Source organism: Aulonocara stuartgranti, assembly GCF_965226115.1.
Source record: "Aulonocara stuartgranti genome assembly, chromosome: 4".
Lineage (NCBI taxonomy): Eukaryota > Metazoa > Chordata > Actinopteri > Cichliformes > Cichlidae > Aulonocara > Aulonocara stuartgranti.
Window position 1 is genome coordinate 9,418,859 of NC_138942.1, and position 27,997 is coordinate 9,446,855.

The 27,997-nt window shown below is 38.2% G+C and overlaps 2 protein-coding genes across 7 annotated transcripts in view; one reads left to right on the forward strand and one right to left on the reverse strand.

The window, feature by feature from the left end:
- gpatch8 (G patch domain containing 8) overlaps nucleotides 1-9,877 on the reverse strand; it is a 28,551-nt gene extending 18,674 nt beyond the window's left edge. For 2 of the 4 annotated variants that reach the window (XM_082530188.1, XM_082530189.1), the window contains exon 1: nucleotides 5,684-5,761. Coding sequence is in view for 1 of the 4 variants with exons in the window: in XM_082530186.1 (XP_082386312.1) it covers nucleotides 5,684-5,761; nucleotides 9,657-9,701 (123 nt within the window). In the remaining 3 variants the exon portion in view is untranslated. Of the gene's footprint in view, nucleotides 1-4,725; nucleotides 4,762-5,683; nucleotides 5,762-9,656 lie in introns of those variants that run through there. The other 2 variants (XM_082530186.1, XM_082530187.1) reach the window with 2 other exon arrangements.
- Nucleotides 9,878-16,466: 6,589 nt separating this feature from the next.
- Nucleotides 16,467-27,858, forward strand: map3k14a (mitogen-activated protein kinase kinase kinase 14a). 3 transcript variants are annotated; one of them, XM_082530866.1, is made up of 16 exons: nucleotides 16,467-16,554; nucleotides 21,735-22,007; nucleotides 22,091-22,172; nucleotides 22,288-22,507; nucleotides 22,803-23,186; nucleotides 23,280-23,414; nucleotides 23,507-23,636; nucleotides 24,079-24,207; nucleotides 25,473-25,577; nucleotides 25,671-25,828; nucleotides 25,920-26,070; nucleotides 26,282-26,602; nucleotides 26,695-26,804; nucleotides 26,961-27,099; nucleotides 27,198-27,298; nucleotides 27,417-27,858. In XM_082530866.1, exons 2-16 carry the CDS (start codon nucleotides 21,749-21,751, stop codon nucleotides 27,576-27,578), a joined length of 2,586 nt encoding a protein of 861 aa, XP_082386992.1. In that variant the 5' UTR covers nucleotides 16,467-16,554; nucleotides 21,735-21,748; the 3' UTR covers nucleotides 27,579-27,858. The 3 variants fall into 3 exon arrangements, with proteins under 3 accessions (XP_082386992.1, XP_082386991.1, XP_082386993.1); XM_082530865.1 differs by lacking the exon at nucleotides 16,467-16,554 and adding an exon at nucleotides 20,075-20,251; XM_082530867.1 differs by lacking the exon at nucleotides 16,467-16,554 and adding an exon at nucleotides 20,309-20,442.
- Nucleotides 27,859-27,997: the final 139 nt, after the last annotated feature.

The following is a 27,997-nucleotide window of genomic DNA, read 5'->3' on the forward strand; positions in this document are numbered from 1 at the left end:
TTTGTGATAGTCTCAATTATGACCCCTTTGGTAGCTGTGGTAAATTTAGAGCCTGTGGTGTTGTGAAAATGTGGGTCAGTTGTGTTTGACCTTTTGCTTGTGCTGTTGTTCTTCCTACCTTTTATGTGACAGACGTCAAACAAGGACAAACAGCTGTGTCAGATACTGTCTGGCTGTAATGCAAGACCCTACATACTTCAGTAACAGCTGATACACTGTCACCCAAATGTTCCTCTTAGAACCTTGGTAACTTTGAGACAATCATAATGTCTACAAGAAGCCTAGAAATACATAATAAAGAAATAAATCTCCCTGTGGCCTGAATACTCATGTTTCTTGGATTGCACATCTGTGTGGTTTCTGTGGCTCTGAGGCTGCCCACTGCATATCGCTCTGGTACTGGGTCAGGTCAGGGAAGGAAGGAGGATGGTAGGATTGAGGGACTAGGAGGGTCAAGAGACGTGGGGGAAATGAGTCTGGGAGAAAAGGTTGTAGTTGTGATTAAGACAGAGTGTTGAGCGGAAATAGTACTGAATGCTATCAAGTTAACACATGCAATGCAAAAAACAGTGTTAGAGAAAATAGCAAAGACCAAATGGGAAAGATAGGAAGAGAAAAAAAGATCCCAATAAAGTACCACAGACCTCTAGCTGCCTATAGATCACACACAATAAGTGGCTGGAGAGGGGCTCCGAGAAGCTGGGCCAAAGCATTCACCAACAGCTCCGAGATGTAACACTGGTGATCAAGTGCCACAAATTCTACTGCCTTAGAAGTTTTCACTAAGGAAGCTGTGATAGAAGTGTCAACATAAAAACTTCGCTTAAAATTTAATGCAGACTTTTAGATCTACTTCTATTTATGTGTTGTTTACATCCAAGTATGAAATTCTGTTTTTAAAACATGCTTTTGGGGATTTGGTCAGCGTAATATAGTTACGTTTTTTGCTTTAAAAACTGTACTACACCTTTTTTTTAAAAATTTAAAATTAAGAACAGCCTCATAATATCTTCTGAATCACCAAATATCATCTGATATTTCCTTGCATTGCAGTACTGTGCAAAAGTCGTGAGTCACCCCTCGGTTATTTATATTTTGCTAGCGAATGGGAAATAGGTGAAGCGACTTATTGAAACATCTGCAAAAAAAAAAAAAAAAAAAAAAAAAAAACAGTTTGTACAATTCTAATGAGTATGAAAGTCAAAATTTGGAATGAACACCTTTATTCATCAGCACACCCTGAACCTTCTTAAGCTTTCTTATCATTTATTTAAGCAGTCCTCAGGAATAGTATTCCAGGCTAATTAGAGGTCAGTTAAAAACTCTTCTTTGGATGATGGCTGCTTTTTGAACAGAACAGAAGTTCTGTTCAAAAACAGAAGTTCAGCCAAGATGATCTCACAGTGCTTCAATAATGTTGAGGGCCATGGTCTGGGGAAACCAATCAATGATTGTTAATGTTCCAAAGTGTGCATTTCTATAAAAAGGCATGCCTTTACTGCACTGCACCGTTGTCAGGCTGAAAAATGAAGGTGTTGCCCGTATTTTTTGTGATCATAATTCCTTAAATTTAGAAAAGATCTTAAACAACACTGGTTGAAAGGCAGCCCCAAACCATGACAGAGCCTACAACAGGTCTTACAAATGGTTGTACCCCTCTCCTGAACTCTTCCACACATATTGATAACAATATCATGTTTCTTTTTCTCACGTTTAATGTTTTCTTTCAGATAAATTTATTTGCTTTTTTTTTGTTAAAGGCCTGCCATTTTGTCCTCCAGTTCTTGAAACTCAAATATTTTTAAAAAAAAACATTACATGGGGCTAGTGACAAAGTGCCTAAGGATATTATTTAAATGTGGTTCTTTGCTACATTTTCAGTTATGAGTAGAGTAGAAACAACACAGGTTCAAATCTTGAAAAGGTGCCTTTTTTATGCTCCAGTGACTCACAGGTAGGGATGGGTATTGATAAGATTTTAACGATTCCGATTCCATTTTCGATTCTGTTTAACGATTCGATTCTTTATCGATTCTCTTATCGATTCTTTTTTTTTTTTTTTAAAAAAGGAGAACACTAAGGTCGATTAGCTCAGAGCTTTGTTTTATATCTTCTCTTTGAACAAGATAGAAATTTAGGAGTAACATGGCCTTACAAACCCAACAGTGAGATCTTGAGAGATCCAGCCTACGGCTCTTCAATGGGGTGTCACAGGGTCCCCAGGAAAAAAAATTGTAAATGTAAAATAATAAAATAAATATTCTTGTGAGACATATCACATATTGACGGGGTCGGGTTATGTTAAAAAGTATAAATTGTTATACTTTGTTCATTGGTTCAAAGGTACCCCACACTTCTTTTTTTGTTTGCTTGTTTGTTCTGGTGTATTTTTCATTTGAACTGTTACTCTGCCAGAGTACTCATATTTACAAGATGGCATTGAACGCCCCATTGGTGTATCAGGAAAACTATTTTGTACGTATGTTCCTTGAAGGGGATTGAAGTCGTTCTTTTTTCCACCGCAGCGAAGGGCTAGGAGTAGGAGAGGAGCTGCTGTATGTTTTTGTTATCGAATCGATCTGATTGTGAAATAAAGCATATGCAGTGAGAAAGCAACTCCAGGAGTCATCCCTGCCTTAAAGCTGCAACATTCTTCTGTAGCAATAACAAAGTATAACATAAATTGTTCTGTGGCAATTACACAAGAATATCCAGTAATGTCCCTGCCCACAATTAAACACATTCACTTACCAAAAATCGGGGGCATCTGCTGTAGCAAATGGGTGCAAGCCTTTGACCACAAACTTAGACACTGCTCGGTGACATTCGTCTATCCTGGCCTGAAAGGAGACGCTACCGGTAGACTGCAGCGAGAACTGCCAGCATCTGAGCCAGACTCTGTCTGTCTCTCTCATCATGGTCACCTACATGTACAGTAATGGCAGGTCTTGTAATAAGGCAGATTGCGCTAACATAATATGCACTGTTAGTTGATTATTTACCTGCCGCATTAACGGGAGAGGACGTGCAAACGTTAGCGCTGCTGCTGGGTTGAGAGTCACGAGTCCGGAGCGGAATTAAAAACGCGTGTCATCGCGTGTTTTGTGAGCAAATGCTTTTGCATATTCGTAGTGTTTCCTCCCTTAAATGAAATATCTACTTTGCAAGTTGCCCTGTTGTCATCGGTTCTCATAAAGTATAATCAAACTTTTGAGCGTTTGAGCCGCTTAGGCGCCATGTTTCCTGCCAGGTAAATGACGCTCCGCAACGTGGTGACGTCATTCGGGGCGACTGGAATCGATAAGGGAATCGTTTGCAAAAATGGCAAACGATTCCAAGGAATTGAAACAGTGGGAACCGGTTCTCAACAAGAACCGGTTTTCGATACCCATCCCTACTCACAGGTCAGTGTTAAGTGGCATTAAAAAAAGAAGAAGAAAAGAAACAAAAAACAAAGAAACAATAGCCTCTGAAAATGGCCTCTCGTTTTAAGAGCTAGTCTTAAAATACATGAAAAAGTATTTAATGTCCAAAGAAAAACCTTTAAAGACCTTCAGAAAGACTGGAGAGCTATTGCACAAGGCCACTTAAAAAAATTACAAGAAGGTCTAGCTATTTGAAAGGAAAATATGAATAAATGGTGGGTGCCTAAATACTTTTGCACAGCACTGTCGGTAAAATCACCTTGCTTTTGAGCATGCACCATCCAAAACAATTATGTTCAATAACACTAACGGTACTGGCAATTAAGTGACAGTTGACAACACCTCTGCTGACGTGTGAGGAGCTGTGTGATGCTGCAGCATGGCCCTCAGGACCCCTCCACAAATAATAGCGCAGGAGCAAAAGAGCCACTTAAGCCGGGTGAGCAGGCCACCTCTCTCCCCCTCACTGTTTTCTCCCTCTCTCACCCACACGGTACAATCATTTTTGTATCTGTGAGGAACTGCTTCATACATAAAATTCTACATAGATAGAATCTTTTAATGTTCTTGGTTAACAGAGTACTACCTACTACCCTTTCTTAAAAATTCAACAAGGCTTGGTCAAATCAAGGGCTCGGTAAAATCCTTTTATAGCATACAGCTATGTTTAATCCAAAACATGCAGGTTATTTTTCAAGCTAATATTGAGGTTAGAAATTATTTTACAGTACTTATAATTCACCTGAGTTCATAATTTTTCATCCATCATTATACTCATTTACTATTGTATACTCTGTGATTAAAGAATTTGTTTCTGTTTTTATAATAATTTAATTGTATTTCAGAGTTATTTAACTCTATGTGGTTACTGATTCTATCTGACATGCTTCATAAAGTGACCTAAAACTGAAAGTAAGCAGAGTTTGAGCCTGCTCACCACACTGCTTGAGAGACAGAACGGGGGTATGGAGAAAGTAAGAAAGACAGAAAGAAGACAGCTGCCTGCGCTATTATCGAAGTGCCTTTTCAGCGAAAAATGCAGTCCCAGTTGCACAAGCACCATGCCAGCACAGAATGACAGAGGGTACTGTACACCGAATCACTGTGTAGTAGGGAGGGAGCGAGAGAGAGAGAGAAACTGAGGTAGAGAGAGAATAGATGTAAAGTTTAACAGTAGTGAAACAGAGATAGCCAAAGAGAGAGAGAGAGAGAGCAAGAGAGAGCGAGAGAAAGATAGTCAGAGAAGCGTTACAAGGACCCTAAAGATAGGAGTAAGAAAGCAGAGCGTGCAAATACAAACCGGGTCATTGCTGCTTAGCTAATAGGGGCCAATTCGCTGCAGGAGAGAAATGTCGAACACCCCAAGTTGTGTACAATAAGATAACTGTCCTATAGACACAAACACTAACACACAAATTCTAAAGCTACATAGACACACACTCACTCAAACACAAATGTATCCACTCACACCATCTAATGTGCACTCGCTTGTTTGCTAAATGGGGTGGAATAAGCACTGCATAGTTTTCATAAACATAAATTTGACAAACTGCAAAACAATCAGATATACAACTGTAAACTAACTAATGTGGTCATTTTAAAAACATATCTGCACTGCAAAATGCATTCTATTGGTCTTCCTTTTTTTAAGACTTTATTTAGGACTACATAAATTAAATTAAAAAAAATACAAATTAAAAAAAGCCTTGAAATCTCAAAGTGACTCATAAAAAAATATAAGTGACCAGCTTTGTTTAGCATATAAACTCATGCTACACCTATGTGTAACGTGTATGCAGTTTTCATATTAAAATATGTATGAATTTTTCTGTAAGTACTCAAAAACCAGCCACTAATGACAGTGCTTCATCCACTCCATGGTTTCACAGCAATTTCTTCTCCTAGCGCTTAGATGACTAACAATGACTAATGGGAAACTGATACAAAAATCTAACGATTATCTTTAAGCTCTACATAAAACAGGAACATCTAGCCTATACATACTTATTTTGAACTGTCACACAAGAAATGGAGTAGGCATAGGACATGGGAAGTGGGGCGGGGGGACTTAAAGGATATTAATGCACATGAGACAAGTGATTCTACAAGTTAGGTGGCAATGTGTTCAAGAAAACACTGGATGCAGCTACACGGACAGTATGAATGGAGTAAAAGGTGTTGTTCTTATTGCTCCCTGGACCAATCATATCCACTCTCACAGCTGGTCCAATGGTGCAGGATGATGGATGCAGCCTTACCGATTCGATGGGCTTGTCCAGGGATGCCTGCTCCAGCTCCAACTGACCCTCTTCATACTGGTCAAAGTGATTCCCACCCTGATGGACACATTTAAAAGTGTAAAGTAGAAATATATCAGAAAGCAGAAAAGTAGAAAACTAGTAGAAAACTGGTCAATTAATAAAGAAATAATTGGCAACTACTTTGATAAAAGAAGCAGTTTAATATTTTTATTTGAAAATGACTTAACATCATTTGGTCTTCTGACTAATAATTTGACAAAACACGCTTTTTAAACACAGACGAAGATCTGTAATTTTTCACAATTTTCTCACATTTCAGAGATCAAATGATTCATCTGAATTGAGAAAATAGCTGTTACTTAGACACGCAAGTGAAAATAACCATTAGTTGCTGCAGCACTGATAGCAGTTCACAGGAAGAAATTTGTAGGAAGAACTCAGGAATGAACATAAAATCTGCATTTCAAGACAACACATTGCTTGATTCTTATGTCTGCACTTTCAAAACAATGAGACAGCAATATGAAGGGAGGAGTGTCCTGTGCCTGGTACACCTTTACGCCGCCCTTTACACTGAGCAACAGACCAGCACACAAATAACTAAAAGATCTGATAACCTTGACTAAAAACTAAAGTGACAGCTGAGTTCCATTTCTTTATTTCACATTAAATTTCTTCCAGCAGTTACAGTGACTTAATGCTTCCTCAGGATATCTGACTGAATATGAAGCATAGCTTTAGAAATACAAACTGAATCTTGGGTCAGGCTGAGAGTGAGTAATGGGCTTACCACCCCAACTGAAGGAGTGAGCTTACAGAGCAGTTTCTACTCAGAGACAGATGGCTTCCTTTCTCTGGCAGCAGAGGAGAGACAAAGGTCATGTTTATGAGTTTGCTTTATTCTACCCTCAGAATTATGAAAGACTACAAAGATATTGGACGGTGTATTACTTACTATTTACTTGTAGCATCTACAAACAGGTTAGTGTGGACAGGTAAATCAAAAGCAACTATTAAAAAAAAATAGAAAAGAAAAAGAAGCAAAGTTTTGTAAGCAGAAGAATATTTAGTTTCCCTCTATATTCCTAAGTCTTCTTGCACTGGATGATAACTGTTAATACTCTACAGCATACATCACTTTGGTCATTTTGTGAAACTCTGAAAAGAAATGTCTGTTTAAAAACAAAAGAAACCAATGCTTATGTGGCTGGGCAATGGAACTGCAGCACTTTTTTTTCAGGAAGCCTGGTTTTGCAGAGATAAGCAACTATTTAATTCAGCCTACTATAATGAGGTGATGAGATGCCATACTTGCTGTCATTAATTCAGACGAAACAGGACCCTGCATCAGTATGAGCGAAGCCGGGGATTATGAGAAGAAGAGCTGCTTGGGAAGCGCAAAGGGCTTATTTGTGAACAAATCGATGGCTCCCTGCAGTTCCCCCCTCATCTCCTCTTCTACAGACTTTCTGTCCAAACCACTTAATGTGCTATCAACACTGCCTCTATCCACCACAATGACTTCTAATTTTCACTGCCGTTTGCTTCCTCATCACTCTGACTCTTAATACATGAACCCCACACCAGTGCTGCATAGAAATGACTCTGACCATGTTCTCCAATCTGCATTACGAGAGTAAACTGCCACTTGTGCTATTGCAGTTAAATAGATGTCCCATACCACATCGCATTAGGAAATGAGAGTTACTCTATGCAGGAGCTCATGAATTGTGTTATATTATTCTGCAAGTCAAGACTAGTCATGTTCTACAGGTCCAACAGCACTGCTAAGTCATTAAAGAGGACAGGGTTGTTGGGTTAGTTGTGCTATAGATATTAGGTAGACCATCTGTGGGTGTTTCCTGAATAGTGTTGCTTGGCAGCAAGCTTTTATCCATGGAGTCAGAGAGAAACTTTCTGAATACTGAGCATATGAATGCCTTCGCAGCAGTTCTCACATACAGAGCTCTACTGTGCTGTGCTGGAGCTGCCCTCAACAGACTCATTCAGACCACACAGCAATTCATCTCTCACTGACAAACCAGCAAAAAAAACAAGTTCCACAGTGGGTGCAGAGGGGGAAAAAACAAAATGGTTTCTTATATGCAAGCTTATAATTAGAACTTAATTGCATGTCTGGTAGTTTGTCACAACACTGCTCAAAGAAACAGCTGATTTCCAACTGTAATTATGTTTGATACTATTACCAAAATACACCCAACTTTAACCAAAAAGCTTAACACCAGCCCAAAAGATTACATGCTTTAATGTCATTTTTAAAATGTATCTTAATAACGGAACAGAAAAATCTAAGAAATACGAGCAGAGATCATAGATACAAGCATTCATCCATGGATTAGCATTCAATTAAAAGCTTTAAACTCATAAACTAACCCAGCCTGAACACTGCTATCAACACAGAAAGTCTCCTGCTTTTTTACAAAAAGTATAAAATAAAGGGGACATAGACATGACAAAAAGAACTGAACTATGTCCATGTATGTACAATGAGGCAATGCAAGTTTTTCAAATAGATAGGGTGATGCTTCCTAGAATCAGTGTTTTGAAATCTCCATGCTAAATGTGTTGGTGATGGGCTTGTTTTATTTATTAAAACTCCTTCCACATTAGTGTACTGTAATTAAGAACAGAAAAGCATTAACATGTGCATCAGAATGATATCTGAGATTCAAATCGCCACACTGCCATGTATCCACTCTTTTGAAGTATCTTTGAACCAGATAACACATTTCAAACAGATGTTAAAACAGTTACTGTATTCTCACTTGCAGTAACAGCTTATAGACCGCCCAACAACAACAACGTCAAAAGTGGGAAGTCCACAAGAATTTAAAAAAAAAAAAAAAGGTTTAGATGTTTGAAAGAATTGAGTTACACACAGTGGACGAATGACCCTCTAGCGAAGGGCTTATAATTAAACAATACCAACAGTCAAGATGCAAGTTTATTTTGTAGTCTAGTAAGCATAACAGTATTTGGTTTCTACTGGGTGCGGTCTTAGATCCAAGATAGGCTTGTGGGGGACAAACAGCTCAAACAGAGGTTGTGAAATTAATCTATTCAGCTACAGAACCAAGCCAAATATACAACCTGAATAACGTCATGTGACAAACATAAGATTTTTAACTGGCATCGGAGATGTACTTATTAAGATAACGCAAAATATTTACAAAGACTCCCAGTTACTGTGTCAATATTCAGCCAGACGTTTAAATGCGGGTGGAAACAAAACAAAAGTGTCATCGGTGTGAAACCAATGCTAAAAGACAGTTCATTTACACAGTTACATTAGCAGATAATCAGTATATGAATGACCAAGGACACTGTACTTAAAATGTGTCGCTAAACATGCTCCTAACTTACACTCTGTGTTTTCAAGTCGATACCGGGGGCAATTTCTGAATAATATCCGACAGCTATCTGTTGCTAGATTCATCTTGACCTGATGATGACCAACTGTGGTGGAATTTCAGCTGTCAAAATAATACAGTCATTTATGGCTATTAATGCTACAACAGCTCAATGTGCGTACAAGCTAGCTATGTTAGCTCACTATCCATCCTTAGCATATGTCGAAAAATAATCAGAATGCCCAAGGTCACTAATGAGCTAATTGGGACTCCAGTATCTATTTTGCTGTTGCGTGGTTAAATGTTTGTAGTTTCAGAAAGAAACGGTTGATAATGAAGACGATAATCCAAGACATGGGTCAAATATAGCACTCAGGCGAACACTGAGCCGTAAGGCAAGTTAATATCAAAAGAGCCGCAGTGCACTAGCGTTAGCATAGCTAGCTTGCAGTGCTAGCAACGGGGATCTAGAGCGAAATGCACGATGGTGTACACGATACGTCAAAACTGTCCTTAACCTTCAAATAGATATTAACTTACTGAAACACCTCGACACTTTAAAAAATATGGAGGTGGACCAAATATTTAACATGCATTACCTGGAAATCACGCTCTTCGTTGAACCTAGAAAATCTGTCGGCCATTTTCTGAACGCAGCAGCAGTTGTGTACTCGCTCAGTCTGTGTCCAACAGAAGCGCGCTGTGGTGGGGAGGACGTTCTGCGGTGAATTTACACTTCACTGCCAATATCCACCAACAACTTCCAGCGTTGTACATGGAAAGCTAGACCGTATCAACATGACTACGTCTACACAATGTGTATTTTACTTGTGTGAATGTTGAAGTGTTAGGCAACCGGAGAGCAGAGTGACCTAGTGTCCCACTTTTTGCGAGACAACACAAACGTTTTTATCTCAAATACTGAGACAGTGACCGACATTTTGATTGAGTCTAATTTTAAAATTACGCCTCAAAGAGGACAAATGGACAGGACATTAGCTAAAATTATTAGTTTTTGTTGTCACTTTAATTTGTTAGGTTCTACAGTGGGTTTGCTCATTTCAGTTTTGTTAAAGTGTTTCTTTTTTGTTTAGTTTTTAATATTTTCCATGTTAATTTTAGTTTGTCTTTGGGTGGTTAAGAGGGTAAGAGCAGTTCAATAATAGAAAGAATTAATTCACTTGAATTAAAGCTGTGAGACAAAAGGGGGCTCCTTAAAGGCATGGAACCAATTCTTCTCATTCTGGTTGTGTTTGGCATATTTGAGCAAAATAACAATGACAAAGAATGAAACTAACTTAGTTTTTTGTTTCATTGAATTTAATGCCCTAAGACAGTAAAAACAAATTAAGCTTACGTTTACTTAATAAGTTGGAAATAGCATTCAAACAAAAAATATTGGGTCATTGTATTCTGTTAATTACTTTCAAGGCATGATGATGCCATAATATCTGATATAGATAAGAACCTCCAAGGGCCTTAGATCAACACATTTCTCACATGATAATATATTGTATTAAATAGACTACTCATTTTAGTAAACTAAAAGATAAGCATGTATATATATTTAAAGTGCTTTCTGCTTTATCATAGCAGAATGCAAACAACAGCAAGAAATTTAAATAGGTTAAATAGGTGGTTACTTACGAACAAATACATAAATAAATTAAACAAATAAATAAAGGCTTTGTTTATGTGCAATTTAGCATAGAATTATTAAGTATCTCCCCTTGCGCATTACATGACCCTAGAAAACTTCAAAAAATAGAGGTTGTAGATGTCGTTTCTATGCTAAAATTACCTTATTTTAGACCGTTGCTAGGTGGTTGCTAAGGATGTATAATCAGACCTTTGCTGATATAAATGAGAAAGAAACATTATATGAACCTTTTATGTGTTACTAGTGCGTAAATTATATAACTGGTGATTTTATTTTGTTGCTCAGTGGCTACTAGGCAACACGATGATGCCATGATATCTGATATAGATAAATACCTTCAGGGGCCCAAGATGTACTTCTTTTGGTTTGGTTTCTCAACTCCTGTTGATCTGGGGGGTGGGGTTAGGGTGAAACATCTTATTTGGAATTTGATCTCAACAACATCTAGGCCTACATTTTTAAAAAGCTGGGACAGCAGCATGTTTTGTAGTTTCGAAAGCAAAACTATTTTCTTATTCTTGTTTGACATTCTTGTTTGTTTTACGGTTCATGGCTTTCTTTTTCATATTTTTTTTTTGTTTCATGATGCATAATGTGTGGCATGAAACCATTGTAGGTGTGCCAGTTTATCACCTGCATTGTTTTTCTACAAAGCCACACTGTTGTAATACTTGTAAAATGTGGCATTGTTTTGTTGAAGTAGGCAAGACCTTCCCAGAAAAATATGTCAAAAGGATAGCAGCATGTCTAACTTTTACATTTAACCTGTACAAATACACCCTTGTATTTTTAAAGATATTGGCCTAAATTAAAAGCAAATGTTAGTTTGTCACACCAGAAGATAGTTTTCCACTTTGCATCAATTAGAAATGAGCTTGAACCCAACATCTAATAGATTGTTTGTGTTCTGTTATTAATCAGATGGTATATTATACTAAAAGTATTGAACTGGTTGGTTTCAAATAAATATCTTGTGTAATGCTTGCACAAGTGATGGGTGCATGACAGATTACATACACAATGCAAATGGAATGTAAAGAGGTACACAAACAGTAGCTATATAATGTATGCAAATAGCTAAAACAAGCAAGACAATTTCCAGGTAAAAGACAATGGTCAAGCACTATATACCAAATAACTAGAAAGGCACACAGGATTTCTCTGTCTGGAACGTGTAGTTTGGTAGACAGTTGTAAGCTAGGCTACTTTGGAAACAAAAATGCATTTCTGTCTCAAAGATGCTTGTAAATGACAGAATCAGCTTGAGTGGAATACTTAGCTAAGAAAATCTATTGCCGTTGGTCAGAAAAGTGTCAAAAAATGTTACTTCGTACAGAAACGTACCCCCTCCCGGGCTGTCACCCTCTCTGGTTTGCATCCACACCTAAGGGCATCTCAGAACGTTTTTCAGATGAAGCCACAAAATGTTATTTGTAAAGCACATTTCAAGTTAAATATCACAAAGTTCTTTACAACAAAAATAGCACAACTTCAATGCAAGTTTAAAAAGCTGACTTTTTAAAAATCCACCAACTTCACAGTGCTCAAGCTCAGTGGGAGACAGTTCTGTTCCCTTTAGTTCTCAGCCTTGTCTGATGCACAATGAGCAGGCCTATAAACTCTGAGCTTCCTCAAGGCCTGCTTTAGGGATATATGGATGTAAAAGTTCACTGATGTACACTGGTGCATTTTCATGCAGACCTCTAAAAGTCAAAACCTGAATCTTAATGTGGACTCTAGTGTTAATTGGTAGCCAGTGCAGCTGAATGAGTAACAATGTGAGCACTTTGAAGACTTAATCAAAAACCTCACATTGGCTTTCTGAACAACATGCCGATGTTCCAATGAGGCTTTGTTGATACAAGTAAACAATGAATTACAGTAATCTAAACATGATGAAATAAAGGCATGAATAACAATTTCCGAGTCAAATTATGACACAATGGAACTCAATTTGACTGTATTTCATAAGTGACAAAAAACAAGAGTGAACCAGAGATTTAAAATGATCATCCACAGTGAAGGCAGAAGCAAACGTTGCCAGAGGGTTCCTGGTAGAAAATTTAACAAATGTGGCCTGGGAACCTAGGGTTCTATTACCTTAGGTACAAATATGTAACTGAATGTCATTTGCATAATAGTGATAAGAAATGACATCAAAAGTTCTTGAGATGCAATGAAGAGCAAGCAGCTATGACAGTAAAGCCCCCAGAACAGAACCTTGTGGCACTCACTTAGAAGGCAGCCAGAAAAACAGATCATTTATACAGATAGTACCACTCCAAAACAGACCAGTATCTCCAGTATCCAGTATCCCAGCCTATGAGGCATAATGTGATGGTCAAGGCAGATATCTAAGGCAGAGGTCAAGTCCAATATTAGCAAAATGAAACATTCTCCTACATTACTTAACATTATCAATACATTATCAAGATTTAAATGGGAGACTCTAGGAAGAAGTCAGTGGGATGAGCTCCATGAAAGTGGTTAAAACAGAAGCTAATGCTGTTCTAACAAGACAAAATGGAAAAGACAGTGATCGTTAAAAAGATCCGTTGAGAGATCAGCATCATTGTATAAGTATCAACATGGTTCTATGGATGAAACTGCTAAAACTACCTTGCGCATAGGCTTACATGTTTGATTTTTGAGGTGAAAACCTCCACGAAGTTTAGGATTTTAAGAAAATTATTTTAATCTAAAAAGGTTTTTTTAAATACCCATTTAAATTAAATTGCCTGTCTTTAAAAATGAAACTAACATTGGATTAAAAACTCAATATTTTGGCCACTAAAATTAAATGACAAAATCCTTATTCATTGGTGGTGGCTAATAAAAATGTCATTTAGAGATGCAGAAGCAGATAGACAAACATTTTAAGAAGTTAGATATTCATGAGGAAAAAAAAGAGACTGACATTGTGCAAAAGAGTAGTGGAAATAGTATTAATATATAATGTCTACACTATAAATCAAAGAAATGAGCAGTAAGGTATAATACAGAAATCTATAAGTATTTGTGGAAACCTATTACCTGACAAGTGTATTCATCTATTATAGAGTAGTAGAAGAATGTAGGAATGTAGGAATGTATCACTGTAGGAATGATTTCCTGAAATGTTCTTTAGGACAAGTGAGTTCTGCTGCATCTGTAGTGCATTATCCTGTTCAACAAGTGATTGAAATGTTTATAAAAAATAATGAGCGTGAAAGATACCAATTTAAACACACAACTTAGACTTCACATCAGTGAAGCTCAGAGGACAATGCATGTCGTATGGCCCCGTGTATTAACCTGTAAAAGACTTAAGTAGGTTATCGCTCCATCTTGTGGTAGATTCATATAAATACAGATATTTTTCTTACACCATGACGTAGGGGCTGATGATATGCTGTGTTAGATTACTCATCATTGTTATCATTTATTTGTCCAGGTAAAACTCTCAGAGAGATTTAGTGAGTGAGTCAGTGAGTCAGTCTTTTTCAAGAGAGACCTGGCCAAGAGGGCAGCAGATGTTACAGCAAATACAACACATAAAATTATAACAATTACAAAAACAAATACGAATGATAATCAGTACAGACATGTCAAGACAAACATTTGGATGATATGCAATAACAGATCATTGGTAAGTGGTAAATGGCCTGTACTTGTATAGCGCTTTAATAGTCCCTAAGGATCCCAAAGCGCTTTACACAACCAGTCATCCACCCATTCACACACACATTCACACACTGGTGATGGCAAGCTACATTGTAGCCACAGCCACCCTGTTGCGCACTGACAGAGGCGAGTACAAGAGTAATAATAAAAACAGTCCCTCTGACCAAAAGAACTATTCTTCTGCTCCTTTAAATTGGACTTAAACTCCCCGATGGTAGGAGGAATCAGCCCAAGCAGAGATTTCCATTTATATTTTCAGATAAAAACCAACCAATGGGAAAGTCTATGGATATTGGCTACTTGGCAGCACCATACAGAGAACAGTTTGGACACAAGCATTTCAGTGTGTTTTCACCTGACAAATTATGATATGCAATGATACCTAGATATTTATAACATGTAGCCAGTTTAATTTCAATTACTTGAATCCTTTTGCTCTTAGGAAGCGTAGACAACAACTTCTTTTGCCATTTGAGAATAACATGAACTTGGATTTAACACAAACCTCAAAGGCAGGTTTGTGTTAAAAGGTTTGCACTCTTCAAGGGGATGAAAAATAGTTAACTGTGTCATCTACAGATAAATGGAATGCAGTATTTGGATAAAATATCACAAAGGTTATTTACATATAGAGAGATAAAGAGTGGTCCCAATATAGATCTCTGAGGAGCTGTGGATACTGGGAGAAACAAAGAAGAAGACTCAGCAAAGAGGACACACTGTGTTTTAACTGACAAGTCATTTAGTTTTTACTGATAAACCACTATTGTTCGGTCTGTTTATTAACATTACATGCCCAACTGTGTGATCTGTAGTTTTTAACGTATGAAGGACGACCTCCTTATCACCTCCCTATCATCAAAAAAGGGAATATTTCTATATTTCCATATCACCACTGTTCCAAAGCATACGATTAAAAATGATAAGTTTGTGGTTCATCCAGCTTAAGAAAATAAGATTTAAATTGATGTGGTCTTGAATTCATTGTAGCCAGCAGCTTTAAAGCCTTGTGGATCGCCATGACATTCAGAAAAGAAAAGCTGAAGAGTTGAATACAAGATTAATTTCTAGTAGTTGCAAAGATGACCTGTTCATTAAACTGTTTTAAATCTTTATGTAAAGATTCAAATAAAGACCCTGAAGAAACCAAATATTTATTAAAGCCGTTAGGAATGTCACTTTTTTTTATAGCTAGGAATAAACCAGGTTTAGTTTTTCTGGCCTTAGCCCAGCCACCATCATTTTCTTTGAGGTGACTGGACAGCATTTTACTCTAAATTTGCGGATAGGGCCATGTTTATTTAATATTTTAATGAAAATGTATTTCCATGGCAAATCAATATCACTAATCAGGTTCTATTCAAGTTACAGTGAATTGCGGAAGAAAGGTTGCTAAAAAAAATGTTGTTTAAAAAACAATTTGTTGTCTTGATTTCAGGAGTATCGATTACCTGACTGCATCTATAACACAGTGATTACTGGCACCATTTGCAAAACACCAATATGGGAATATTTATGGGGAGAGTTAGTAAAAGAGGGCATTTCAGATTTGGACAAGTAGGACTGTAAATTAGTTCCGTGAGATTAATATTTGTAAATGTAAAACTGTCTGAGACAGAAGATAGTCAGTGCGAGTTAAAATCTCCAGCGAGGAGAATTTAATTAAGATTTACTGTAGATACTCATCTTGGTAAAATACATCATTAACGCCATATATATTAAAATACAAATATCTATATCTCAGCAGAAAGCAAGCAAGACCTCGATATATAGTAATAGTTTATTAACAACATAGAACAAACAGACAAACAAAGGCTTTTTATGTGCAGTTTATTAAACAGCTCCCCTTTCCCGCTGCACGACCGCTTATCCTCTTGTCTTTAAATTAAAAACAGACGCTTACATGAAGAGAGTGCATTTTATCTTCAAATTAAAAGCACAACTATACCTTACAGCCACACGCAAACATTGTGCTCGGTCCGAGCAACATTTAAACATACTGTTACAGTCAGTGATTAATAATAGCGCAATATGTCTTTGAATTCTGGCGTTAAATGTTGTTATTGTAAAAATTAAGGGAACCCAAAAACTACTTCGAAATTCAAGCGGAAACAGGAAAGAAGCTACATGATGTCAAGATCGCCATCGGCCGACGCCTAGTTACGGGAAATACGGTAAGTGAAGAATATATAGTATTTATCATAAACGGTTTAACGAAGTTAAGAGCTTTCTGACTTCAGTGTTTCCCGCTGTTTGTCGAGAACTCGATTTCTCGATTTACATGATTGACTGTTTAACGAATACTTCAAACATTTTGGGCCTAAGTTTTATGTGAAATGGCGGTGAATGTGGCTAGAAGGAAGTTAGTGCGCGTGCACACAATAACAGCGCGTGTATACACATGAAATTACTGTTTAGTCAAATTATATTCATTTTAAATGAATCGCTAAATAGTTAAACATCAAAGGTGACCATTGGTAGGTAAATTGTTATAGTGGCTTACTGTAGATTTTACTGTACAGAATATAATTTCCGTCGTACTGCTTATACTTCTCAGTGGCACCCTCATTTTATTTTTATTTTTTGTCACAAAGGCTGTACTAACTCTAAACATGGATATGTTGATGTTCTTACCTGGTAAAAAAAAATTAAGAGCATATTAGTGATAGAAAAAAAAACTTGCTATATTTGTTATAGGAGTCCTCATAAGAATAGCCGTTATGTATGTTATTATATGTTGTCGCAATATATGCAGTCATATATCTTTTTATGCTCTTATCTGTTTCATTTAAACATTAGAGCCCTCATGTAATCTGATAGAGCTAAACAATTACATTCACCAGATGTAATTGTTTACATTAGTCACTCTTGGCAGGTCCTATTTTTCAGGTCCAAGTTATGCTGGGCCTCCATAATGCACCAATGCTTGCTGGATCTTTCTTGGCCCAGAGTCAAACTCCTGGCCTGCATTTACAAGCGAAGCAGCACTGGTCCAAGTCCACCCTTAAACGAAAAACCTTTTGTTCCTCCTGTGCAAATATCCTGTTCTCATTTTCTTTGCAAGATAGCAAGAAAGTGCAAATATGACTGTATTAAGATGAGCTCACTATATAGAAAATGTATAGAAAGATTGCAGCTTAGTAGAACATTATTATAATATACATGCTTTTAGATTTGTTGACTTTGGCCATGTTTAGTAAACCTATGTTGGATAGCATTGGGAAATGGAGAAGAATGTTTTTCGTGAGGTGTCAAATACACATTTCTATTATTGATTCATGAGAAAACTGTTTTCCGAATTAATTTTAATTTGTCAAAGAACCCAGTAATGTTTACAGAAAAACTGGGATAACATTAATAACAATGGCTTAGCTCTGAATTTTCCTGGGTAATTATTCTTTTAAAATGCAAGGAGTTTATAGAACATCTCAGTTTAATGGAAATAATGTCCAGCAAAGAGAGGACTATGCATTCTTACTGTAACTGACTGTTTCTTCATTGAAGTTAATATTGAGGAAGTAACTAGAAAAAGGGAAGTTGTTAGACATTAGACAAGAGGTATGACTGAGTACTTGGAGCTGCATTTAAATGTGTGCCTGCAGATGTTTTTTTGCAATCTTTTAGAATGTGTAGTTGAGGACTGGAATGCTTTCCTGAGAAGCAGCCACCGGTTCTCTTAAGGAACTCTTGCCTGTGTTTTCTGAGTTCCTTTTAGCAGTCGTTACTAAAGGCTTTGGAATTTCATTAATCTCTGTGAGAGAAACAGAGCAGCAGAAGCTGTACAGTCACCAACTGTATGTTTTGTTACAGTTTAGTTCAAGATTTCCACAGCAAAGGTCATTATGGATTAAAGTTTATAGTGTGCACTATTAGTTACATGTTTATTAGATATGTGTAGACATTTAGGGTGCAAAACTCCTCTAAAGCATAATTGTTTAGGTTTCTGGTGACACTGACAGGGAAGTGTAGGTTCAGTTTGCATGTAAATGAAAAGACTTTAGTGTTGATTACTTGACCTGCAAAATGAATTTGCAGAATTTGATAACCAGTCATTGCCATTTCTCCAGTTAGTAAAATGCCATGCTTGTCAGTGCAGAAAGTTGGAACAGAAGTTAAAAAATGACCTTAGAGTTGCACAGACTTCTTTTGCAAAAAGTGAAATATTCTCAGGACTGCATGAGCAATATATGGCAATAGTGAAGTACATTGGAGATTCATTTCAGGTATAGGGTTTCTAGAAATGAAGTTTGGAATATGGTCAGAATTGGTGGTGTGCCCCAAGCTGAGACGTATAGGCCGATACTTATCTGTTTAACAGTCTGTTTCCAGATTCATTCACAGCTTAAAACAATCCATCCAAAACAAAGCAGAATTTCTGTCAAGCTTTTAATAATATGAAGAGGCAATTAAAAACATGAAATTTAAAAATCAAAGCCAGCAAATTGCAAAGCAAAAAACAACTTCACCCCAAAAAACACTGGTCACAGTGACATCTTAAAAGAAACCTTAAAATCTTGAACCTTGAGCTAGTAACTTTTGACAGTTTTTTTTTGTCACACAGTTAATCTGTTGCACATAATGTTGTGGCTAAACTGACTAAATATTTCAGCTCTAGACAGAATGAGTAAATGAGAAAATGATTGGCAGACGAACTGATAATTTGTACTAATTGTTGCCTTTTTTATGAGTCATAATATGTGAAGTTGGTGACTAATAGAGTATCAAAAACAAAATTCTAAATGCTTTGACTGTCTACAATGTCTGTACCTGTGTCCTTAAACTTATGCCGGTTTAGCAGAGATATTGTTGTCATGACAAACAGTTTCCTTATCAGTAGGGGTGGAGTGAGCAACTTCCATTGAGCTTTTCGATTATGGCATGTACCAGAACCTGTCAAGTGGTGTTCCGAGTTTCCTGTAGTGGTTTTTATATGACTAAGTTGTTTTTCTGCTCAAGAGAAAAGCAAGTGAGATTATTTCAGATAGAGCCATCAGATTATTGACAGCTCATACGCTTGCCTCAGTCTAAACACTGTTTTCGGAAATAATTTTTTGCAAGAAGATGCTCATAATGTGAGTTTTCACACTGCCACATTTTCATAAAGAAAGAAACTTTTTGTTGTTTTAACAACAGGACATATAGTGGAGAATGTGGGCGTGTGACATGACATGTGACGGGCTCTTGAATGTTGGCTTGCTACAGGGCACGCACTTATTAGAATATCAGAGCAAATGAAAGGCCACAAATCCCTTCACATTTAGTGGTGTGAATGTGTACAGAAAGTTGACTGTCCATTCCAGGTGATTATCAGACTACCTGGTTTAAAGTGCACACAGAATTGAAATTGTTTTTCACCCATTAAAGAAACTTTTTTAACTGATTTTTTGCTTTTTGAACAAATTTGAATTCAGTGCTGTGCTGTACTAATCATATCCTTTACTTATTCCTCATTAAAACCCTGTATCTTGATAGTATGCAAAGATTGAAAGGGTTTAGATATTACCACTACTTGCATCACAGTTCATAGTTCACATTTTATGTTTGTCACCATACCCATAAGCAAACCTGATCCTTTAATTGGTAGTACTCAAGAGGGCAGAGCAAGTAAACCAGCCCTGTTAGAGGGAGCAGAAGGAGGGGGGAATATGGGGAAGTGTAGATGCATTTCCCATAAGTCATAGTCAGCCAGCTCCTCCCCCCAGTTGGCTGAAAGCCAGCATCAAGAGAGCAGAAAGCAAAGCGGCAGCGACTGAGCCGAGTCGTTACTGAAAAGTCGAACATGAAGGCACGCAAACGGAGCACCTAGTTCGTGTCGATGACAGGTTATTCAGAACAAATACTTGAGAATGCAGTTCAGACTGGCATCTATTGGTATGTCTGCCCGCTACGTCGGCTCACACATACAGAGTCTGTTTTTGTGCCTGTTTGTTGCAGTGGGGTTTTCTCTATTTCCTTTCCACGTAAATTCATTGGGGTGTGGTGGTGCAGCGTCTTAAGACGGAAGTGACAGTTGAGTTGCTTCGCTCTAGATAATCTTGCGGTGCATGAAGTCTGCGTATAAGGTAGTATCATTAATAAACTCAAACAGCTTTAACGTAATTTTGATTATGTTTTGATGTTATTTTTTGCTGTATTGTTACTTGTATCTATACTTTATTGGTGTTGTCAGCAGCAAAAGCATGTAGTGTGCATGTGATTGTTTTAGTCAAGAATTTAGGCTTAATCTTTGTGTGATAAGCTGCTAGTGTAATGGACAAACTGATGCAACTAATTGCAACTGTAGTGCTCTAAATGTAGTTCTCAGTTTGTGCCTTTTAAACTGCATGTAGTTTTCCTGTGTTGGTTTTACAGTCCTACCTGTTGTGCTGGTGATAACTTTTAAGGTGTGAACAGGCAGCCATGCAAATCTTTATTTCAAATTAGCCCAGGCTGTGCAGCCCAGGCATTGCCTAGGTTACTTCCTCTGACTGAAACAGACTGCATGCACTGAGCGACAGAGTTTGCAACTGTGAAAACAAGGCCGGGGTTTAATTTCCTGTCTCATCTGCCCACCTCAAATTTCACAGTTTCAGTTCATCTGCGCTCCTAACCATGTGTGGCGCAGTAAAATATGTTAAACTTCAAACGAGCCATAATGAAGCATATCAAATTATTTTTGCGTTTATGCATGGGTGTATATTTCCGTCGTAAACCTTTCAGTCGGATCTTCAGTCAGATTTATGAGCTTTTCTGTTGTGCTCGATTACAGCAGGCAAATGGCACCGTGGAAAGTATTTGCAAAGTGTGCCATAGATGCAAACTGAAAAAATACTAAGAATGAAAAATTAAGAAAAAATGAACAAAAACAAACAGCAAAATGCATTGCAACCTTTAACCTGAGATGTGTTTAGTTTTCAGAATCCATTTGTTCCCCTTTTTAGGTATCCTCACTCCCACGCTCACATTAGCAGATAAAAGTCCTTTGTTACATTTTGGAGAAATGGTTTATGCTTATACAAACTTCACAACATTTCTAAAGGTCACTCTTGATGAGTCGCAGCAAGCATCTGACTAACTGAATAAATATCACGCACTGTGAGCTCTGAAGTAACGTGTTCATCAAAATCGAAAGCTCGGTTTATAAAGGAGCCAAATATGTTGCCCTCGACCAAAGACAAATTCACTAATTAATATTTAAATAATAATACTAAAAAAGTTACTTTTAACTCTCTGGTTATAGCCACACAAACAACCCTGGCATCTATAACTAAAACGAAATTGATTAACTCTTATTTAAGATTAAAGACAAAACATAAAGGCAGGAGACAGTTGATAAGGAAGATCGTTATTTATCAGCTGCTTGTGTCTCTTGCAGATTTAGAAGATAACATGGCGGTGAGACAGAGGCTCTTCAACTCAACAGCGCCTTTCACTGGACCACCAAAAGCTGACCTGAAGGGGACATATCCATCATGCTCCAATGCAGAGCAGGAGACTGAGGAGGCGCAAGATGAGGGGAAGGATGGCAAAATGGGATTTACGCAAAAGTGGTCTGCTGATAAACTCACTAAACTCCTGACACATGGAACTGCAGAACAAGTGGAAGAAATGCAGTTCAAGACCTCAACCATTGTTGCTCAGGCAGAATGTAAATATATCTTATTTTTATAGTGTATCACATCAATGAACTTTCCTGTGAGCCAATTTTACATTAACACTGTGCTCGTTTAGGTGAAACCCAGGACTCCCAAGAGTTCAGCCCGTCCTGTTATGACCGCTCCTTCCGTGCCTTCCCTAAATGCTTAACCACCAGGTAAGATCTTGGGGACATTCTCCGCATTATAAATTAAATTTCTGTTTAAGGGTCTGTGCTGAATTGTGTAAACATGCCTTAAATTCCTTTTGCTTTCTTCAAATTTCTTTTGAAGTCTTTCATCTGACCAAAACAATGTGGCGTGCCAAACAATGGCCACCATCCAGGAAGCAAGCACATCAATACTCTCCTCAAGAAAGAGTACCCATAGGAGACAGAAACGTAAGGGGAAGAGGAAGAAGCAGCAGAAGAAGAAGGACAAGCAGCGACAGAGACGTCGAATGCCTTCTGGAGTGCCTGAACAAGAAAGTGGAAGTTCTCTGATCCCGATCCTGGTGAGGTTACTCTTCACATCTCTCTGAGTCTTGACTATGAAACTGGATTCAAAAATGTGTTAATATTTAGTATGCTGTGCTGTTAAAAGAATTTAAATCATCTTCAACAATAGGGTCCTAATCTCTAGAAGTTCCCATGTAAACATTACCCTTCCTAAATTGTGGAAGTGAAACATTGAATTCCAACAGCCCCGCCTCTTTCGGCCTTGAATTTTTAAGCCTAGAGCAAATTTATCGGAGGATGTAAACACTATATTGTCTAAGAACTTTTTTTTTCTTCTTCTTCTTCTTGTAGGGGGACTCTTCTGTTGAAGAGAGAAGCGATCTCAGTACCTCTTGCTGTAGCAGCTTTGAAAGCTCAGAGGAAGACGCCCGAAGGGCTTCTTTTTACAGCCAACAAGTTTACAACAAAGGCTCAAGCTGTTCCCCTTTGAACTGGCCAGTTTTGGGTAACCTCTCCAGTGTTCGGTCATATGAGCACAACAGCAGCTCAGACTCTCCTAGCAGTGTGGGAGACTGCTCACTGGCCCTTGCTGGGCTCAGAGGCCTTGTCAGTCAGGGGGATCCATGCTACACAGGGCCATTTTTCAAAGAAGTGGAGAGGGAGACTAGGGAAGACGAAGACGAGTTCTCGGAAGCTGACTCTGTTAGCAATGAGGGACTCATTTTTTATCATGAAGTAAGTTCTGCTTTGCTTCAGTCTGCTTGCTTCGGTATGTTTTGATTTGAAAAGTGGCTGAACCAAACTAACCTGTTTGTCTCTTCCTGACAGAAAATTCAGCCTGTGGACTCAGAATACAAAGAAGGGAGAGAGTATGTCCTCCAGCACTTCATCAAGGAAGGCTCCTATGGTGAAGTACACAGTGCTGAAGATGTGAACAGTGGGTTCAAATTTGCTGCCAAAAAGGTAATTTACAGCATATCGATTTGTATAAAAACAGTCTTGTATAAAAGTATGTACATAATCTTAGTATTTTACGTTCCATCTTTTTCTTAAAGATTGCCCTGAAGAGGTTCAACAGTGAGGAGGTGGGTGCGTGGAGTGCCCTCAGATCTCCTCATGTGGTGAAGCTCTTTGGAGTGGTTAGAGAGGGGCCTAATGTCGTCCTTCTGATGGAACACAAAGCTGGTAAACAATCCCACTATCTTCCCTTCACACACAGCGTATGTTGTTGATACTAACTACTCCTGTTGTCATTTAAACTCAAGAAACAGATGGAATCAATTAAGTGCACAAACATGTACAGTACATGGAACTTGAGTCGACTGAGTTCAAGTGCAGAAAAATACGGATGTGATTAGTGTTGAGATGCGGAAGTGGGTGTTTCTGGGATGCTCGAAATGACTGTTGACCTTACTCAAAGAGTGTTTGTCCAAACTGCACCAAACGTGTGACGCAAGCTCCCTTCCTGATAAACATTGATATACCTGACACATTTTTCCATTGTCATTAAATGCTGGCTTCTTTACAAGCCATAACCCAGAGGAAAAGATTAATCAGATGCTCTCTGTTGGTAAATATTGCTAAGACAGCAGTCTTTGTTCCGCTCTAACATTTTGTGTTATTCCAGGCTCTTTGGGCCAGCTGATAGTGGAACGTGGTCGACTGCCAGAGGATTTAAGTCTCCACTACCACTCTCAAGTTTTAACAGCGTTGGAGTACTTAGTGAAGAAAAGGGTGGTGCATCTCGATATTAAAGGTATATTATACAAATACCATACCTTTGAAATCTTAGATGACTTGAATGTTAGCCTCATATTTATGATGTTTGGTGTGCCCACTTTATGACTGAACATGACACGTATCTTAAGAGTGAGCTTTTATAAGAAATTTAGTGTAATTTAATCAATTTACAACAGCAAATAAATCCACAAAGTGAAGTTGTTAAGTTTTATCCACTTTTTATCTCTATATAATGTACAAATTAATAATGACTGGGACTGTTCCTGTGACTTCCTAAATATTGGTGATGTTGTCGAGTGATAAAGTATGGAATGTAAATGTTAAATCCAAAAAAGTAACAATATATCGATATTGGCACTGCCTCACAACACTTTCATTATGAACATTAACAGCTAGAGAACAATAGTAATAACAGTAAAACTAAGAAATGTGTCAGCTTGACTTTTACTTGTTGTGGTAGTGGAAAGTTGAAAAAAAGACAGAGAGAAAGTCAGATTTGTAATTAGTTCTCATCAGAGGATTTTGTGTCTATGCGCAGCTGTTGTTTGGAACACAAGTGTCATAGATACAGTCTAGATTTGATCTTCAAGCACCTGGGTTGTGAAACCAGATTACCACAGAGAAAAAGACGGGCTGGGAATTTCCCACAGTGTGACTCACTGCTGTTCTCTAGACACGGCGCATGTGCACAAAATCAGGAGAGCGAGAGAGAAAGGGAGAACAAAACGGAGTGAGGGGGGGGATGGGACAAAGAGCAGGAAGTAGTTCGAAAGAGAAGAAGAGGAGAAAAAGTACAATGGACAGAAAGAATACAGAAGATGAAAATAAAGTGGAAAGGGTTATATAGAAGAACAAAGGAAACACAAAAACAGAACAGAAACTGAGATTGAGGAAGAGCAAAAAAGACAGAGAATATCTTAAGAGCTGACAAGACATGTTTTGTGGTGTATCTCAAGCGCCATCTGCTGTCTGTAATTTCTCAGGAAAAGCTAGACAATAATACCACATCTCTTCTTTATCTGCGTACGGTTTGTGACTAGTTTCCACATCCATTCCACATTAAAGAGTTTAGCACAGCAGCTGTCCCTGTGTGACTTCATATTTTCCATTCATTTGGCTCCTTTGTCTTAGACTGTTTTGTCTAAGCAGCTGCCCTGTTTCTAATTATGTCATCTAAAAACTACACAGCACAAGTCATGGAAATCAACCAAGCACCACTGACATCACACAGCAGCACACAGATTAATGCAATGGATTACTGACTCTACTTGTTTCTCACAGCCGACAACGTGTTGCTGTCGGACGATGGTAGAGACACCTTCCTATGTGACTTTGGACATGCCGAAAGGCTCGACAATCAGGGTCAGAGCCTCAGTAGGTCCAAAGGTAAATACTTTGTCACTGAGTAATTTGGCAAGATGTGCAATTTCTCCACTTACATGTCCGAATTCACAATTTTCTCAATGTATTTGATTACAGATCTGAAGGGCACAGAGACTCACATGGCCCCTGAAATAATAAAAGGAGAACCCCGCGGAGCTAAAGCAGATGTGTGGAGCAGCTGCTGTATGTTACTGCACATGCTCAATGGTTGTCAGCCTTGGACAAGATACTATAATTGTCGCCTTTACTTGAAGGTATTCTTCGAATACTTTATTGACAGATGTTTGTTCTTTAGAGTACTCGTATCAAGCCTTGACTGAATTTCCTTGGTTGATTGGTTTACAGATTGCTAACGAGCCCCCGCCTCTGAGAGAGATCCCACCTGACTGTGGCTCTCTCACTGCTGAAGTTATAAAAGCAGGACTCCAGAAGGATCCACTGAAGAGATCATCAGCAACTGACCTCAGAGAAAAAACTGACAGAGCTCTAAGAGAAGGTAAATCTGCACTGCATCTGGCTTGATGGTGGTTTCAGCAGTGAGTTTACAGACAATTGAGAGTTTGTTATTTTGCATTTATATGGTATGGAATGCTCTTTTTAGTGACCATCAGTTGACCACATTGAGTTTAGTAATACCTGCTATACATTTTTTAATCAGTTTATCGTAGGTACATAAGTTCATTTAATTTTTATTGATTTGATTGCAGTTGGAGGACTCACCAACCCAGTGAAGGGTCCCTATTTAGAGCCCTTGCTTAACCCCAACAAACCAAGTGACTCCATGCAACTCATCAGCAGCAGTGCTGACTTTGAGGATGAAGAGATGCACCAAGAGTCCATGGAAAAGCTGATCACAACAGGGAGGAGGACAAAGAAACTGACTGATGAGGAAGAGGCAGACGCTGATTCTAAGAAATCGAAACGAGGCTCGCCTCATGAACCACAAATGCTGATCTCGGAGCTGAGCCACAAGAGGGACAACAAAATCACCACGGTACCTGAACTTGAGCTACGGAAGCTGGTTGGAGGTGAGGTTTTCTTTAAGCTGTATTTAATTTCAGGTGTTAAGTATGGCAGATGCTTGAACTCTGTATGCTTTTGTTTTTTCGTTTGTTTGCAGATTTCTATCTGAGCAGCCTCTCCCAGCTTCATTCTGCTGAGATGCAGGAGCAGTTGTTGTCTTGCCTCAGCAGTGACCCTTACTCGAACTGGGAACCATTGGACAAAAAGGTAAATCAAAATGCAGAGCAGAAATAAAGCCAAAATATCAGGGAAAACATGTTGTTAGGCGAACAGTTTTTAAAAGAACTTCTCTGGCGGCCTATTGTTTTGGTTAACAGCAGAAATAATAGACCTACTGTTTGGTTTGTGTTCCCCTTTTTCCAGGACTCTGGCCGCTGGTCTCTGAGCCCAGGAGACGACCTCAGCTCCGGTGTCTTCTCCTACAATAGCCAGCCAGATGTGCAGGTGTTCAGTTTGGATTTCCTGGGTCACACACAGCAGCCACCACCTTGCTGTTTTGAAGGTGAGATAAAAAGCTCTTCTGTTTAATATGATACCTAATTGTATATAATTTTTTTTCTCTTTGGTCATGTGCCTCACTCTGCTTTATGATTGGTCCAGGGGTGGATGTCTGCATCAGAGACTTTAGTGATAAGAAAATCCGGATCAGAGAGATGCGTCGGGTGAAGGTGGGCCATATTGCCACTGGAATCAGTGATCAGGTGAGGTATACTCACAGAATCCCACACTATTATATCCAAAAAGTATATGTTGTTTGTCCATTTAAGTAGAAAAAATAGAAGATTATACTAGTTTGACGTTTATCTGTGTCTGATTTAGATCTCTGAGAGGGTTTACACACTGAAAACTGAGCACGGCCAGCAGATTGGTCACGATGAGGAGGTACAAGAGTCCGGCCTGGAGCTCCGCTGTTTTCCAGCTCCAGACTTCAGCACTTCTTGGAGATGGAGAATCAAAGATGGCATGCTGGAAACTCGATAGAGCCCTCAGCTACTTTATTCCAGCTGCAATTTCATATTAACCGCTCATCATTTCATGTTGTGCTTCGAACAAGTGTCTTTGGCTTTTGTTGATGTGTGAGGGACCATAAAACATTTGTGAGCCTCCACTTTAACAAACTGCTTTTGCCTAAAATATCGTAAATTAAAAATAAAATGAAATATAAAAGAGGATTGATTTTTAGCATTGTGTCTTGTAATGTTGCATGTGTCAATGTTTATGTTGAGTCAATAAATAGAAAACTGTGAAGTCTGTGAAAAAAGTTTGATCTCTCTTTTTATTTCATAAAAAAAAACAAGTTTGTAATACTTATAAATTGATAGTTCACATGATTTAGAAGTTACAGCTATATAGTTACTAATTATATTATTACTATTACTATAATAAATATAATGGTTTCC